Raw genomic sequence first — 18,641 nt, 5'->3', positions numbered from 1 at the left:
TTTATTCAAATAATGTAGTCATATTTCCTGCTTCTAGGTAACAGTACCAGTTTCAGTAAAGGCTCGATTTATCCTTGAAATTATTGAAGGAATGGAATATCTGCATAATCAGAAGGTGATTCACAAGGATCTGAAACCAGAGAACATACTGGCAGATGATGAATTCCACGTGAAGGTACTTTTTACATTTTTAAAATTAACGCTAAATCTAGATATATTTAACACAGTCTGAAAACAAATTCTATAGCACGAACGTCAAAACACTACTAAATGTAGGGGTGGGAGCACATAGCCGATCGGGACCTCTCTCCTTCTTTCACACTCAGGTATGACGATACACCTCTCCCATATAGTTCTATAGTTCTCCTTTAGTTGGATTTGTTGCGGTCTTTAGTGAGCTTTATACGCACTTTTTACACTTTATTATAGGCTTCTGCATTACCTTTGCATGCACATATGTGTGACTATTTAATCTATATTGCACTAAGCATTTAGCACTTAGCATTGAGCACTTTGCAAAGTGTGTAGTTAGTCTATTATTTAATTATTTTCTATTTATTTTGCTCTCTATTTATGACCCACTAAATGTATAGGATCCACTATATTACTTCATAACTATTGTGGTTGGAGATCTGTCCTGTCATTATGACATTTAAATTATGATACCTTATATGTATGTATGCCCCTCTCTTTTTCTGATTGCACTACGCACTAGGCACTTTCTTACCTTGTAACCATTTTTTCTTCAATATTAGTTTGGGTGTAACCTTTACCCAGTGATTAATTGCATAGAGGGCTTTGTTTCATACATAGGTACATATAATTGTTGTATGATCTATGTTGACATCATTCTATTTTTATCATACCTGTAATATAATTTGTAACAGTATATGTAGGCTCTGTCTCCTATGTGCTCTTCTTTTTGTGATTCCAGTAGCTTGATTTGGTATTTTAAAACTATTTTTGTAATAAAGATTTATATGTTTTAATTTTGCATTTATCGTCTTTCCTACACTTGATGGAAGTGTTGGTGTGTATTTAGTTAAATCTAGATATAGGATATAAATGTGTGTCTACTGTCAGTCCACAGTATTTTCACATGTGGAAATCTTGCAGAGAAAACATGAAGTAATCTTCTACCATCTGTTTCTTTTTTGGCTAGGAAGAGTTTGAAGGGGTGCAGCTTACTCAGTGGGGTGGTCTTAAAAGTATTTATGCCCTACTGCACACAGAAGTGGGGGGAGGCTCCTGCTGCAGCCAGTTGACTTTGTTAGACATAGAACAGTGAGGCTGAAGAGCAGTGAAATGACTGAGAACCTTGTACACACAAACATTATCCATTTATTAGTTTTAATTGTAATTATTTTAATGAATGATCTGTCAAATGCAAAGCAAATTGTTTCACACCTGAGGGGAAAAGGTGGGGAATGGTTGGAGGTCATTTTGTAGCTCTCATACACATGAAATTACCACCATGTATTATGCAAATATTCAACTCAGAAAAAATGCACACATTTATGATTTTAAATTGTTTTAAAGCCCTGAAACATTGAATAATCAGCATTTAAAGAGCCAGTGAACTGAAGCAGATTTAAAAAATAATGTCCAGAATTAATATATTCTGCATATAGTATTCTTTGACAAAAAATGTGATCTTTTTTTTTTTTTGTTTTCCAATTTTGAAAATAAAATTAAAACTGCCTTTATTAATAGATTGCAGACCTTGGGGTTGCTGCTTTTCAGAAATGGAGTAGCCTGACAAGAGAGGAGACGGACCGTCAGAAGACTCAGAGCAGTGCAATAAATACAAAGAATGCTGGAACATTAAGTTATATGGCCCCAGAACACCTGAGGAGCTTAAATGTAAAGGCAACTGTAAAATCGGACATTTACAGTTTTGCAATTGTAATCTGGGTGATACTGAGCAACAAGGAACCCTATGAACGTAAGACAGCATCTTGTTGTGTCTGCACCTCATGTACTATGGAAATAGTGCAAGAAGTGTATTTCTGAAATATGTATCTACAGTATATCAGGATTTCACTTGTAATTTTTCTTTACCTTCTAAACATAAATATCTATTGTTTTGAGCTGCCAAATCACTGTTAAACATACTGTACACCTTTGAGCAGCATTTTACAGTTGACCTCTATATGATGTGTGGATATTGTATACACGTCTGATATTCACATATGTATTATTAGTGTAATGTCATGCAAAATAAGTGTCTCCAATTGAGATGAGTAAAGTAGAGTATGTCACTCCACGGTGTCAGTCAGCAGCAAATTGGGTGCAATCAGGTGTACGAAGTTACACAATTTGTTTGGCTCGGCGCCTTTCTATAAAAGCTTCAGTTGTGTGATGACAGGCACTACGTGGCCTTAGCTTTAAATAACGAGGCCATATGCAATAGATAGAACTAAGGCCTCATTCAGACATCTGGGGAAAAAATGGTACCAGTGTTTTGGATCAGTTTGTCATCAGTGTATGGTTCATGTGTCCGTTTTTACCATCAGTGTGTCATCAGTGAAAAACATGGACATATGAATAGCACTATAGAGTATAAAGGTTACGTGTTCTATCAGTGAAAATAATGGCTAGAACACATACAGGCAACACGGACGTCTGAATGAGGCCTAATGGTTATGCAGTTTGGCACATTTTAGTCCATGCCATTACATTTGTCAAAAATGGCCTAAATATTTAATGACGCCAAGCACCAATGTACTCTTCTCACATATAACACAATATCAGGAGATTATTTCTACTGTATTGCCTAAATAGTAGCCTAAAATTCTTGCAACATTTTGTGCACCTTTTACAAGCAAAATACATGTAAACTCTTTAGTACCGAGTGGATTACCCATGCACGTGGGAACAATATATTTTATCCATTTTGTCTCATTCTGCAGATGCAATTAATAATGAGCAAATATCAATTTGTGTACAAAATGGTGACAGACCAGAAGTAGAGGAAACTTTGCAATGTGGACTGACAGAAGCATCAGATCTGATGGTGCAATGCTGGACAGATAAACCAGAAGAAAGACCTACTTTTCAAGGTCAGTCTTAAAGACAATGAGTATTCTTAAACTTACTCGTTGTTTGTCAGATTTTATGTTGAACATTTCAAGAATTTGTGAGGGTTAATTACTTTTCTATAGGAATGTCTATAAAATCTTGAAGTTTTCACATTATTTTTTATACAAGTCATTTAGCCATTCGAGGAAAAAGAAATCAAGCAATATCTCCTCAAAAATTGTATTTGGAGAAAGCATTGCCTTAAAATTGTCCCCGCCGTAGTCAAGGTGTAGTAATATTGCACCTTCTATAGTTGTTGACCTGAACTTGTAGTAAAAAAAAAAGCTACTACTTGTGCCTGAAAATAGTGACAACGATAGGCAGTACCTGACCATTATGCCTGAAATGGGTTTTGTAGAAATTGTTGCCTGGCAAAATTGCATGAGGAATGTCAGTGGGTGACAGTTAAAATTTTTGCCCTGAACAAGTCTTGGCTTCCATGTATCTACGCTTATCTGCAGTGGCCACCGCAAATCCTTTAACCCCTTAACGACCGCCAATACGCCTTTTAACAGCGGGTTAGGGTTGAGTTAGAATTGGGGGGGTTTCCACTCTTTAGGTACATCAGGGCATCTCCAAACGTGACATGGCGCCACCACTGATTCCAGCCTATTTTTTGTTTAAAAAGTCAAACGATGCTCTCTCCCTTCTGAGCCCTGCCATGCACCTAAACAGTGGCTTTCCCCCACATACAGGGTATCGGCGTACTCAGGAGAAATTGCACAGCAAAATTTGTGGTCCATTTTCTCCTGATACTCTTGTGAAAATAAAAAAAAAACAATTCGTTCCAAAGTACATTTTTTGTGAAAAACGTAAAATGTTAATTTTTTTCTTCCACATTGCTTTAGTTCTTGTGAAGCACCTGAAGGGTTAATAAACTTCTTGAATGTATTTTTAAGCACCTTGAGGGGTGCAGTTTTTAGAATGGTGTCACTTTTGGGCATTTTCTGTTATAGTGACCCCCCCAAACTCACTTCAAATGTGAGGTGATACCTAAAAAAAATGTTTTGTAAATTTGTGTTAGAAAAATGAGAAATTGCTGGTCAACCTTTAACCCTTATATATGGGAAATGTCATTTATTAACTATTTTGTGTGACACCGCTCTGATATAAGGGTGCAAAAATTAAAAGTTTGAAAATTGCAAAATTTTCAAAACTTGTGCCAAATTTCCCCCTTTTTTTTCCATAAATAAACGCAAAATTACCGTATATACTCGAGTATAAGCCGACCCCCCCCCCCTAATTTTGCCACAAAAAAAATGGGAAAACTTATTGACTCGAGTATAAGCCTAGGGTGGAAAATGCAGCAGCTACCGGTGAATTTCAAAAATAAAAATAGATGCTCCATACCGTTCATTATGGCCCCATAGCTGTGCCATATAGTGCTCTGCACCGTTCATTATTGCCCCATAGCTGTGCTATATAGTGCTCTGCACCGTTCATTCTTGCCCCATAGCTGTACCATATAGTGCTCTGCACCGTTCATTATTGCCCCATAGCTGTGCCATATAGTGCTCTGTACCGTTCATTTTTGCCCCATAGATGCTCCGTATAAAGCTGTGCCATTGCTGCTGCTGCTGCTGCAATAATTAAAAAAAAAAAAATGCCATACTCACCTCTCTTGCTTGCAGCTCCCGGCGTCCCGTCCCGGGGTCTCTGCACTGACTGATCAGGCAGAGGGCGGCGCGCACTATATGCGTCATCGCGCCCTCTGACCTACACAGTCAGTGCAAGAGGACGCGAAGACAGAGCGGCGCCCGGCGTGTGGAACGCGGACAGGTGAATATAAAATACTCACCTAGTCCCGGCGCTCCTGACGCTGCCCCTGCCTGTCACACTGTCTTCGGGTGCCGCAGCTCTTCCTGTCAGCGGTCACTGGCACCGCTCAGAGGAATGAATATGTGGCTCCACCCCTATGGGAGTGGAGTCCATATTCATTTCTCTAATGAGCGGTCCCACGTGACCGCTGAACAGGGGAAGAGCTGCGGCACCCGGAGACCGTGGGACGGGCAGGGGGAGCGCCGGGACTAGGTGAGTATACCTCAGCGCTTTCTCCCCCTCACCCGCCGACCCTGCCACAGACTGTGACTCGAGTATAAGCCGAGAGGGGCACTTTCAGCCCAAAAATTTTGGCTGAAAATCTCGGCTTATACTCGAGTATATACGGTATATCGAAGAAATTTTACCACTAACATGAAGTACAATATGTCACGAAAAAACCAACTCCGAATCAATGGGATACTTCGAAGCGTTCTAGAGCTATAACCTCATAAAGTGACAGTGGTGAGAATTGTAAAAATTGGCTTGGTCATTAAGTACCAAATTGGCTCTGTCACTAAGCGATTAATGTTCTGCATGGTGAGCCTAGTGATATACATGCTTGTCCGCTAGACTAATCTATGTGGACCAGCTGGAATAATCTCCTTTAATGCCCATTTTTTTATTTTTAGCACAGTGATTTTCAACCAGGTATATGGACCAAGCTCAGGAATTGAACCCACTTCTACAGGGTTGATGTAGACTCCAGCTCCCATCCTCCCCATTCTTCACTATGAGGCTAGGCTGGGTTCACTTAGCTTTTTCTCTTACATTCAGTGATCCCATTAGGGCTTCCATCTAGACCCCCTGCAAAACAGGAGTCAAGCGTATGCGCCAACAGCCATTCACTATAATGATGCATAAGGAGTGACAGTGTTCTCTGTTGTGCATCATTTTCGGCAATACACAGAAGCGGACACCAAGTCATAGCAGCTGAGAGTTGCTGATGAATTGCAGAATCAAGTAACCTAGGTGGAATAAAATAATATGTAAAAAGTAGTTAAAGTGAACCTGTCAGCAGTTTTGGCCGATACAAGTTACGACCATCACTTTTCAGGGCTTAGGCTACGTTCACATTAGCGTTTTGCGTGTTTGCGTTGGGCGACGCATCGGCGACGCATGCGTCATGCGCCCCTATATTTAACATGGGGGACGCATGGACATGCGTTGTGCTGCGTTGTGCGACGCATGCGTTTTTTTTGCCACAAGCGTCGGGCGCAGAAAACGCAACAAGTTCCATTTTTCTTGCGTCCAAATTTCGGCAAAAAACGACGCATGCGTCGCAAAACGCAGCGTTTTTGCGTGCGTTTTTATTTGCGTTGTGCGTTGCGTCGCCGACGCACAACGCAAATGTGAACATAGCCTAATATACAGTATTCTATAATGCTGTATATCTGCCCCCGATCTGCAAGAGAAGAAAAATAACATTTATTATACTCACTTGTAGGGCGGTCCGGTCCTATGGGCGTCACTGGGCTTGGTCCATTGCTTCCCTTCTTGCGATGCCGCCCCCCTGCTTGCTTCATGTAAATGACACGACCCTGCATCATCCACACAGACTCCTGCGCAGGTGTACTTCTCTGTCCTGGTGAGGGCAGAGCAAAGTACTGCAGGGACATCCACATGAAGCAAGCAGGAGGATGACATTAGAAGAGAGGCGCTGGGCAAAGAGCGACACCCCTCAGACCAGACTGCCCCATAGGTGAGTATAATAAAAGCTATTTTTCTTCTCTTGCAGGTCGGGTAGGGGCAGATATACAGCATTATAGAACGCCGTATATCAGCCCTGAAAGGTGATGGCCGTATCTTATATTGGCCAAACCTGGTGACAGGTTCCCTTTAACAATTTAAATAATTTAAATACCGTATATACTCGAGTATAAGCCAAGATTTTCAGCCCAAATTTTTGGGCTGAAAGTGCCCCTCTCGGCTTATACTCGAGTCACAATCTGTGGCAGGGTCGGCGGGTGAGGAGGAAAGGGCGCTGAGGCATACTCACCTAGTCCCGGCGCTCCGCCTGCCTGTCACACTGTCTCCAGGTGCTGCAGCTCTTCCCCTGTTCAGCGGTCACGTGGGACCGCTCATTAAACTTATGAATATGGACTCCACTCCCATAGGGGTGGAGCCACATATTCATTCCTCTGAGCGGTGCCAGTGACCGCTGACAGGAAGAGCTGCGGCACCCGAAGACAGTGTGACAGGCAGGGGCAGCGTCAGGAGCGCCGGGACTAGGTGAGTATTTTATATTCACCTGTCCGCGTTTCACACGCCGGGCGCCGCTCTGTCTTCGCGTCCTCTTGCACTGACTGTGTAGGTCAGAGGGCGCGATGACGCATATAGTGCGCGCCGCCCTCTGCCTGATCAGTCAGTGCAGAGAGACGCCGGGACGTGACGCCGGGAGCTGCAAGCAAGAGAGGTGAGTATGGCATTTTTATTTTTTTTTATTATTGCAGCAGCAATGGCACAGCTTTCTATGGTACATCTATGGGGCAAAAATGAACGGTGCAGAGCACTATATGGCACAGCTATGGGGCAATAATGAACGGTGCAGAGCACTATATGGTACAGCTATGGGGCAAGAATGAACGGTGCAGAGCACTATATGGCACAGCTATGTGACAAAAATGAACTGTGCAGAGCACTATATGGCAGCTATGGGGCAATAATGAACGGTGCAGAGCACTATATGGCACAGCTATGGGGCAATAATGAATGGTGCAGAGCACTATATGGCACAGCTATGGGGCAATAATGAACGGTGCAGAGCACTATATGGCACAGCTATGGAGCAATAATGAACGGTGCAGGGCACTATATGGCACAGCTATGGGGCAATAATGAACGGTGCAGAGCACTATATGGCAGCTATGGGGCAAGAAAGAACGGTGCAGAGCACTATATGGCACAGCTATGGGGCAAGAATGAACTGTGCAGAGCACTATATGGCACAGCTATGGGGCAAGAATGAACGGTGCAGAGCACTATATGGCACAGCTATGGGGCAACAATGAACGGTACAGAGCACTATATGGCATAGCTATGGGGCAATAATGAACGGTGCAGAGCACTATATGGCACACCTTTCTATGGTACATCTATGGGGCAATAATGAACGGTGCAGAGCACTATATGGCACAGCTATGGGGCCATAATGAATGGTATGGAGCATCTATTTTTATTTTTGAAATTCACCGGTAGCTGATGCATTTTCCACCCTAGGCTTATACTCGAGTCAATAAGTTTTCCCATTTTTTTGTGGCAAAATTAGGGGGTCGGCTTATACTCGGTCAGCTTATACTCGAGTATATATGGTAATTAAAAAAAATAATAAAGAATATTTGGCAATGGCACAGGAATGTTTCAGTCTATCAAAATATACACTATATGGTAGAGAAAATAAAATTAAACACCAGAATTGAAATTTTTTGTCACCGAATTTCCGCCATGAAATGCTATGAAAAGCTGTTAAAACATAGTAGGAATTCCAAAATGGTATCAGTACAATCTACAACTCGGTGGGCAAAAACAAGCTCTTGCAAAGCGCTCTTGACATAAAAATAAAAAAGTTATGCGTCTCTGAAAATGGCGACACAAAACCAATTTTTTTTTTGTTTATTTTTTTTACAGATTTTAAATCCACAAATTAAAGGCAAAAATAACTGTTTCATATCGCCGAAATCGCACTGACCTAAAGAATGATGTTGCCAGGTTTTTACCACACACTGGGTGCTTGTAATCATGAAACTCCGAAAACAATAGCGAAACTAATTTCTTTTCTTACTCCTTTTACACATTAAGACTCAAAATGTAATTTGCTGTGTCCACAATGACATGAGTTAGAAAATTATGATCTTTTCAACTCGCCATAAAATCCCTTTCTTAAGATCATTAAGTGATGCAAGTGCAATTTTTTTTTGTCGTCTTACACACTAGTGTTTTTTTTTGTCCATTGGATGGATATCCTCCCACAAGAATAGCATTCCACTGTCTCCTCTAATGCTAATCCTTTCTTTCTAATACTAAGGACCACATTCAGCTCTCCAAGATGGTCGCAGGCCACATCCACAGCCCTCAGAATAGTGACATCCAGTCCCACCACACACAGTAATGACACCCGGATCCCTCCCCACACACAATTACTGGTATAATCACAGGCAAAGCTTCCGCATAGAAGTCGCCCCAAGACCTTGTGCTTTTCTCGCTTATAGGCAGCATACTTGTATCCGGGGGTTCCCACCTTACCCCCATTTAGTATTCTTGTATCAAGCACTCCCACTACGCCATCACATCCAGTTTCAAGCACTCTTCTAACTGGCAGTATCACCTTATTGCCAGTCTACCATATTTGTCTCACCACCTCCCTTTCCCTGCTAGTATACGCATCCAGATCTGCTCTTCTGTGCACGCATATTCAGAAAAGTCACCATCTGGAGACCTTCATAGTTGTTTGCTAAATACATGAAGTTGGCAGACAGATGTGAGCCATGGATCATGGTTCCAGGAGCCACTAATGGCTCCCGAGTCACAGGTCAGGGATTCCTGCTATAGTGTGTCATCTGCTCCTTTAATGACTGGCCCAACTTCTGTTCCTGCCACTTTAGCAATATACAAGCTCCTGGATCTCAGTGGGAATTTCCCTGCAAATTTCATAAGATTTCACCTCTGCCATTATCATGTCTTAGCTTCCACTGTAACTGACCTGTACTTAAACTGTACATGTAACTGTCCTAAAATACCCTATAAATATGGTGCAGGTCTATGAAGACAGTTTTTTGGGACACAACTTACTCCAGAATTCCCCCGCATTTATAGTTTGTTAAATTTACTCCGATATTTTTCTGTTGGTGTTTAGCGCTTTCCTTGTTCTTTTGTTGTATTCATTAAATATGTAAATATTGTCATCACAGCGATGATGTTTTCTAGTTATAGATTTTTTATTTTTTTATATACAGTATTTTGCTTCTGTAAGGTTTTGTTCATATTTGCTTCCATCCTCTGTCAAAAATCTTCTGCAGGCAGTGTTATTTTTTTTTTCTTTTCACAACAACTTTATGGTTCTCATTGTAAATCGATGTGGTTCGTTTGGTACCTTTATAATAATAAGGATCTGCATTTTGTTACGAATGTAGCAGAAATGTTAACATTTGTTTGTTTTCTTCTTAGAATGCGAAGAGATATTAAGACCCATATACTCTGAAAAATATGAAAAGTATGTAGCAAAAGATGTGGCTACAGTTCAGGTAAGACGTTTTTCAGATAGACATTGAGCTGTTTATAGGGAATTCGACACCCCTAATGTGCAAATGAAACGGCTTTAACATTTATATTTGGTATGTAGTCCCTGTAAAAAAAAAAAAATCATACCAGGCATATCTATATACATAATTGTCTAATGGGTACTTCCGTCTGTCTGTCTGTCCTTCTGTCACGGATATTCATTGGTCCTGGCCTCTGTCTATCATGGAAATCCAAGTCGCTGATTGGTCGCCGCAAAACAGCCACGACCAATCAGCGACGGGCACAGTCCGTAAGAAAATGGCCGCTCCGTACTCCCCGCAGTGGCCGGCGCCCGCTCCCCGCACTCACTGTCCCCGGCGCTCCGCAGTCAGTCCCCGGCGCCCGCTCCCCGCACTGTGTCCCCGGCGCTCCGCTCCCCGTAGTCTCTGTCCCCGACGCTCCGCTCCCGCACTGTGTCCCCGGCGCTCCGCTCCCCGCACTGTGTCCCCAGCGCTCCACTCCCCGCACCCTCCATACTCCCCTCCGGTCACCGCTAACACAGGGTTAATGCCGGCGGTAACGCATTCCGTTACCGCCGCTATTAACCCTGTGTGTCCCCAACTTTTTACTATTGATGCTGCCTATGCGGCATCAATAGTAAAAGAAAGTAACGTTACAAATAGTACAAAAACAAAAAAACTGCTATACTCACTCCGCTGAGCCGCTGCCGCCCGCCGCCATCTTCCTTTGCCACCGATGCTTTGCGAAATTACCCATAAGACCTAGCGGTCTCGCGAGACCGCTAAGTCATATGGGTAATTTCGCAAAGCATCATGGGAACGCAAGATGGCAGCCGCCGCGCGCCCATCTGCACAGGATCCCAGCAGGCGGAGAGACGGGACGCAGACTTGCAGTGACGAGAATGGTGAGTATGTTCAACTACAAGGGGCCCTCGGATCGTTAGGTGAGTATGTTTATTTTTTATTTTTTGAACCTGTGACATACGTGGCTCGGGAATAGAGTACGTCACTATGCAATATCCTACGTGGCTCTGTGCTGTATACTACAAGGCTGGGCAATATACTACGTCGCTGTGCAATATACTACGTGGCTCTGTGCTGTATACTACGTGGCTCGGCAATATACTACGTGGCTCTGTGCTGTATACTATGTGGCTGGGCAATATACTACGTCGCTGTGCCATATACTACGTGGCTGGACAATATACTACGTGGCTGGGCAATATACTACGTGGCTGGGTAATATTCTACGTCGCTGTGCAATATTGTACGTCGCTGTGCCATATACTACGTGGCTGGGCAATATACTACGTGGCTGGGCAATATACTACGTGACTGGGCAATATACTACGTGACTGAGCAATATACTACGTGGCTGGGCAATATACTACGTGACTGAGCAATATACTATGTGGCTGGGCAATATACTACGTAAATGGCCAATATACTACGTGGCTGGGCAATATACTACGTGACTGGGAAATATACTACGTACCTGGGCAATATACTACGTGACTGGGCAATGTACTACGTGCCTGGGCATTATACTACGTGACTGGGCAATATACTACGTGACTGAGCAATATACTACGTGGCTGGGCAATATACTACGTTACTGGGCAATATACTACTTCGATGGGCAATATACTTCGTGGCTGTGCAATATACTACATGGCCATGCATATTCTAGAATACCCGATGCGTTAGAATCGGGCCACCATCTAGTACATTATAATGTTATATTTGCAGAAAAATCGATTTGTATTTAATATACAATTGAGGGCATTTTGGTGCACCCTTGATGAGGCCTTTGGCTTGGTAAACTGTTACGCCCTTCAATTTGCCCTTTAACCTTTTCATGACCCAGCCTATTTTGACCTTAATGACCTGGCCGTTTTTTGCTATTCTGACCAGTGTCCCTTTTATGAGGTAATAACTCAGGAACGCTTCAACGGATCCTAGCGGTTCTGAGACTGATTTTTCGTGACATATTGGGCTTCATGTTAGTGGTAAATTTAGATCGATAATTTTTGAGTTTATTTGTGAAAAAAAATGGAAATTTGGCAAAAATTTTGCAATCTCCTCCCTGGTCTTAGTCTACCAGCCTAACCGTGCTCTCCATTCTGCTAATGACCTGAGGTTAGCATCCTCAATAATCAGAACCTCCCACTCCCGTCTCCAAGACTTTGCACGTTCTGCGCCAGTTTTTTGGATTGTGCTACCCAGGTTAATTTGATTAATCCCCAACACCCACAGTTTTAAGCGTGCCCTAAAAACATATTTCTTCAGACTGGCCTACCTCCTCAATACATTAATCTAACTATCCCTGTGTTGCCCATTCACAATACCATAACCAGGTTCCTCGCATCATGTTCTCACATGCTTCATGCATCTAATAGCCCTCTGTGTCTGTACTGCTACATACTTAGGCTGATAACCGGTTGATGCAGCTTTACATGAACACCCGAGCCTTACACTATGGCTGGTCCAAACAGTAAAAGCAATTGTTACCATCCAGCTCTCGTGTCTCCCCCTTTTCCTCATCTATAATATAACGCTGGGAGCGTCACTCTGTCCGAAGCCTCTATAGACTGCGCAGGCGCAAGCGCCGGCGCAGTCTGGGCCTCACAGAGTGACGCTCCCGGGAGATCGCGGTGTGCGTTCACACTGAACGCACACCGCGATCTCCAACAAAGAAGCAGGGACCGCCAGGAGGGTGAGTATGAGCTATATTCACCTGTCCCCGTTCCATCGCTGAGCGCCGCCATCTTCCCGGTCTTCGGCCTGTAACCTTCAGTTCAGAGGGCGCGGTGACGCGCTTAATGCGCGCCGGCGCCGCCCTCTGACTGAACAGTCACGGCCAGGAGACCGGGAAGATGGCGGCGCTCAGAGATGGAACGGGACAGACAGGTGAGTATAGCAAGTGCTGGGGGGCCTGAGCTGGCGGCGATACCGGCACCTGACCCCCACAGCGCGCCGGTGTCCCCGCCTGCTCAGGCCCCCCAGCACTCGGCGCCGAGCGAGTCAGAGGCAGTATGGGGACGCAGGATGGAGCAGCACATAAGGATGGGGACGCAGGATGGAGCAGCACATAAGGATGGGGACGCAGGATGGAGCAGCACATAAGGATGGGGACGCAGGATGCAGCAGCACATAAGGATGGGGACGCAGGATGCAGCAGCACATAACAGGATGGGGACGCAGGGTGCAGCAGCACGTAAGGATGGGGACGCAGGATGGGAGCAGCACGTAAGGATGGGGACGCAGGATGGAGCAGCACGTAAGGATGGGGACGCAGGATGGAGCAGCACATAAGGATGGGGACGCAGGATGCAGCAGCACATAAGGATGGGGACGCAGGATGGAGCAGCACATAAGGATGGGGACGCAGGATGGAGCAGCACATAAGGATGGGGACGCAGGATGGAGCAGCACATAAGGATGGGGACGCAGGATGGAGCAGCACATAAGGATGGGGACGCAGGATGGAGCAGCACATAAGGATGGGGACGCAGGATGGAGCAGCACATAAGGATGGGGACGCAGGATGGAGCAGCACATAAGGATGGGGACGCAGGATGGAGCAGCACATAAGGATGGGGACGCAGGATGCAGCAGCACATAAGGATGGGGACGCAGGATGCAGCAGCACATAACAGGATGGGGACGCAGGGTGCAGCAGCACGTAAGGATGGGGACGCAGGATGGGAGCAGCACGTAAGGATGGGGACGCAGGATGGAGCAGCACGTAAGGATGGGGACGCAGGATGGAGCAGCACATAAGGATGGGGACGCAGGATGCAGCAGCACATAAGGATGGGGACGCAGGATGGAGCAGCACATAAGGATGGGGACGCAGGATGGAGCAGCACATAAGGATGGGGACGCAGGATGGAGCAGCACATAAGGATGGGGAGGCAGGATGGAGCAGCACATAAGGATGGGGACGCAGGATGGAGCAGCACATAAGGATGGGGACGCAGGATGGAGCAGCACATAAGGATGGGGACGCAGGATGGAGCAGCACATAAGGATGGGGACGCAGGATGGAGCAGCACATAAGGATGGGGACGCAGGATGCAGCAGCACATAAGGATGGGGACGCAGGATGCAGCAGCACATAACAGGATGGGGATGCAGGATGCAGCAGCACATAAGGATGGGGACGCAGGATGGAGCAGCACGTAAGGATGGGGACGCAGGATGCAGCAGCACATAACAGGATGGGGACGCAGGATGCAGCAGCACATAAGGATGGGGACGCAGGATGGAGCAGCACATAAGGATGGGGACGCAGGATGCAGCAGCACATAAGGATGGGGACGCAGGATGCAGCAGCACATAACAGGATGGGGACGCAGGATGCAGCAGCACGTAAGGATGGGGACGCAGGATGGGAGCAGCACATAAGGATGGGGACGCAGGATGGAGCAGCACGTAAGGATGGGGACGCAGGATGGAGCAGCACATAAGGATGGGGACGCAGGATGCAGCAGCACATAAGGATGGGGACGCAGGATGCAGCAGCACATAACAGGATGGGGACGCAGGATGCAGCAGCACGTAAGGATGGGGACGCAGGATGGGAGCAGCACATAACAGGATGGGGATGCAGGATGGAGCAGCACGTAAGGATGGGGACGCAGGATGGAGCAGCACATAAGGATGGGGACGCAGGATGGGAGCAGCACATAACAGGATGGGGACGCAGGATGCAGCAGCACATAAGGATGGGGACGCAGGATGGGAGCAGCACATAACAGGATGGGGACGCAGGATGGGAGCAGCGCATCACAGGATGGGGACGCAGGATGGGAGCAGCGCATGACAGGATGGGGACACAGGATGGGAGCAGCGCATGACAGGATGGGGACGCAGGATGGAGCAGCGCATGACAGGATGGGGACGCAGGATGGGAGCAGCGCATGACAGGATGGGGACGCAGGATGGAGCAGCACATACCAGGATGGAGACCATATACCAATATAAATGCTCGCCACCCGGGCGTAGAACGGGTTCAATAGCTAGTATATTGTAAGCTTGCGAGCAGGGCTCTCGTTCCTCTTGATATCTGTCTTGATCTATGTGTTCATTGTTTATTCTGTAAAGTCTATTGTCTGTACAAGTCCCCTCTAAAATGTAAAGTTCTGAGTATGTTGGCACTATAGAAATAAAATTTTATTATTATCTTACAGATGCATTGAAGTTAACCTGTCAGGTTGTATAACACTATTGACCTGTAGATACAAGGTTAATCGTTAAGAAGGTGCCCAGCTGCTGTACTGAAGCAAGGCACGGCACCTGGGAGATACTTAACTTTATACCTTTCAGTCATGCTGATGTCCCAAAGCAATTTCAGTACAATCACTGCTCACAGCACTGAGAATGGTAGCTGTAAGCACACCCTGGCACTGACTGACAGCCGGCACTGTACTGATGCACTGCAGAGCCAGCTGTCAGTCAAAGTGCTGAACCATGCTTACCGCCCTCTTCTCTGTGCTCTGAGCAGTGACTATAGACCCTCTGGGCAGGTTTGCATGACTAAAAGCTAGCGGCTCCTGCAAGAAATAAAGGTAATTTTCTCTTGGGTGACATGCTTTAAGTACAGCACCTGGGTATCTTATTAAAGGGGGTTTTCCATTAGCAAAGTACATTTTAACCCCTTCATGATGGAGCACTTTTTCGTTTTTCATTTTGCATTTGTTTTTTGCTCCCCTTCTTCCCAGAGCCATAACTTTTTTTATTTTTCCGTCAATATGGCCATATGAGGGCTTGTTTTTTGCGGGGACAAGTTGCACTTTTGAACGACATCATTGGTTTTACCATATCTTATACTCAAAAACGGGAAGAAAATTCCAAGTGCAGTTTTTTTTTTTACCATGTTCACCAAATGCTAAAACTGACCTGCCATTATGATTCTACTGGTCGTTATGAGTTCATAGACACCAAATGTTTGTAGGCTTTTTTATTTAAGTGGTGAAATAAAAGTTTGTTTAAAAAAAAAAAAGACATATGCGTCATATTCTGAGACCCGTACCGTCTCCATTTTTCAGACTCTGGGGCCGGGTGAGGGCTTATGATTAGTGATAAGCGAATATTCTCGCTACTCGAGATTTCCTGAGCACGCTCGGGTGACCTCCAAGTATTTTTAGTTTTCTTGCCGCAGCTGAATGATTTACATCTGTTAGCCAGCATAAGTACATGTGGGGATTCCCTAGCAACCAGGCAACCCCCACATGTACTTATGCTGGCTAACAGATGTAAATCATTCAGTTGCGGCGATAAAAACTAAATCTCCGAGCACTAAAAAATACTCAGAGGTCACCCGAGTGTGCTCGAGAAATCTCGAGTAATGAGTATATTCGCTCATCACTACTTATGATTTGTATGCCGAGCTGATGTTTTTATTGATAACATTTTGGTGTGTATACGATCTTTTGATCGCCCGTTATTGCATTTTAATGCAATGTAGCGGGGAACAAAAAACTATAATTCTAGGGGTTTGACTTTTTTTTTCGAAACACAGTTTACCGATTGGATTAATTCTTTTTATAGCTTGATTGGGCGATTCTGAACATGGCGATACCAAATATGTGTATGTTTGATTTTTTTTTTATTATTATTTTATTTTGAATGTGGCAAAAAGGGGGTGACTTGAACTTTTTATTTATTTTTTGAAATAATTTTTAAACATTTTTTTTTAACTTTTGGCATGCTTCAATAATTTCCGTGGGTGACTAGAAGCTGCCATAATCTGATTGGCTCTGCTACATACAGGCAATGATCAGATTGCCTGTATGTAGCAGAATTGCTGACTTGCTATGACCGCCGACCACTGGGTGTCACTCATAGCAGTCTGGCAGTGACAACCATAGAGGTCTGCTGAAAACCTCTGGTGGTCATGTAGACCCATCGGTGACCCGCGATCACGTGACGGGGTCACCGATGGGTGGGATTTCCGGCAAGCATGCCGGAGCTTACGTTAGGTCGTTGTCAGAGATTGACAGCGATATTTAACTAGTTAACAGCCGTGGGTGGATTGCGATTCCACCCGTGGCTGTTAGAGGCACATGTCAGCTGTTCAAAACAGCTGACGTGCTGGGAGAGATATGGGCTCAGCGTCGGAGCCCACATCAAAGGGGGAGACACGTATGGCTTATATCGTGAAGGGGTTAATGAATAGATCTTGAAATAAAAAGAAGTTCCACAAGTGTTCAAAAACGTGTTCCTGAGATAATCGTATATATGTGCCACTGCTGTGTACTGTGTAATGGCTGTGTCTGACCGTGCAGAAACATGGTCTGATCATACCATAGTTCATGGGCAGGGGGGTAAAAGAGTATAAAGAGATTACAGCAGGAGATCACGGCTGATTCTTTGTCAGATAAAACATTGTTTAAAAACAGGCAGCAAATGCTTTACTGCACAGAAAGAATCAGCTGCCGATCCCATGCTGTAATGTCTGTATGTTTTTTTGCATCCTCCCCTGCACAGGAGATGTGGTATTAAAATGTTCCTTGTTCATGAGACAACCCCTTTAATGCTATTTACCAGCAGATTAAGGGTATATCTGCAGGTTAATAGCGTTATCAAACTTGACAGGTTCCCTTTAAGGCTGCCGTCACACTAGCAGTATTTGGTCAGTATTTTACATCAGTATTTGCAGCCAAAACCAGGAGTGGGTGATAAATACAGAAGTGGTGCATATGTTTCTATTATACTTTTCCTCTGATTGTTCCACTCCTCGATTTGGCTTACAAATACGGATGTAAAATACTGACCAAATACTGCTATTGTGACGGCAGCCTAACTTAGAGTACATAAACTATAGGAGTGCTGTGTACAGTGTGCTACCTGCCAACAATTAATTTATTGGTCTGAAGGAGGCACTGACTGTGAAATAATTAACAATTTTGATAATTTTCTAATCTTTATTTACAAATTCTAGAAATCATACCCTAAACCGAATGCCCTGATTCAAAGGATGGCATCTTTACAGTTAGATTGTGATGCAGAGCCATCAAGCATTCCAAGAGGTAAGAGATTACCCAAATTATATAACTGCTGTAGTATGAGAGAACTCTGTTTTACAAGGCCAAATTTACACACAACAGTTTGGAGCTGTTTTTAATTCTTTTCTTTTTTTAAGCCTAAGCCAGGAATAATGCATAATACAAACTGAAAAATTACAATTGAGAAACGTACCCTTGTTCTTTTGTTGTATCCAATTTATATTTTCATTAAAAAAATTATCAAAAGTCAAAAGCTGTGTGAACGTGGCCTAAAAAGACATCAATCCCCAGTTTAGACACACAAGCCTCAATTCATCAAACCGATTCATCATAATTTTACAGATATTTGGTAAGCCCCTCCATGATATCTGCCAATTATGTACAGTGTGGCGATAAAATCATGTTAACAAGCAGAGTCGGGTTCATCAGCAGCAGTGTGACAGTTGTGTATTATAGGTAGACACTAATGATAAGCAAATGTGCTTGAATAAGG

General features: G+C 44.4%; 1 protein-coding gene across 2 annotated transcripts in view; it reads left to right on the top strand.

The window, feature by feature from the left end:
• The window catches only part of RIPK1 (receptor interacting serine/threonine kinase 1), a 95,855-nt gene that overhangs the window by 28,669 nt on the left and 48,545 nt on the right, over positions 1–18,641 (top strand). For both annotated transcript variants that reach the window (XM_069730739.1, XM_069730738.1), the window contains exons 4-8: positions 38–175; positions 1,714–1,945; positions 2,913–3,062; positions 10,063–10,139; positions 18,085–18,172. In XM_069730739.1, coding sequence (XP_069586840.1) covers positions 38–175; positions 1,714–1,945; positions 2,913–3,062; positions 10,063–10,139; positions 18,085–18,172 — 685 coding nt within the window. The remainder of the gene's footprint in view (positions 1–37; positions 176–1,713; positions 1,946–2,912; positions 3,063–10,062; positions 10,140–18,084; positions 18,173–18,641) is intronic.

The sequence above is a fragment of the Ranitomeya imitator genome, chromosome 6 (assembly GCF_032444005.1).
Source record: "Ranitomeya imitator isolate aRanImi1 chromosome 6, aRanImi1.pri, whole genome shotgun sequence".
NCBI lineage: Eukaryota > Metazoa > Chordata > Amphibia > Anura > Dendrobatidae > Ranitomeya > Ranitomeya imitator.
This window is presented reverse-complemented; position numbering and strand designations above follow the sequence as displayed.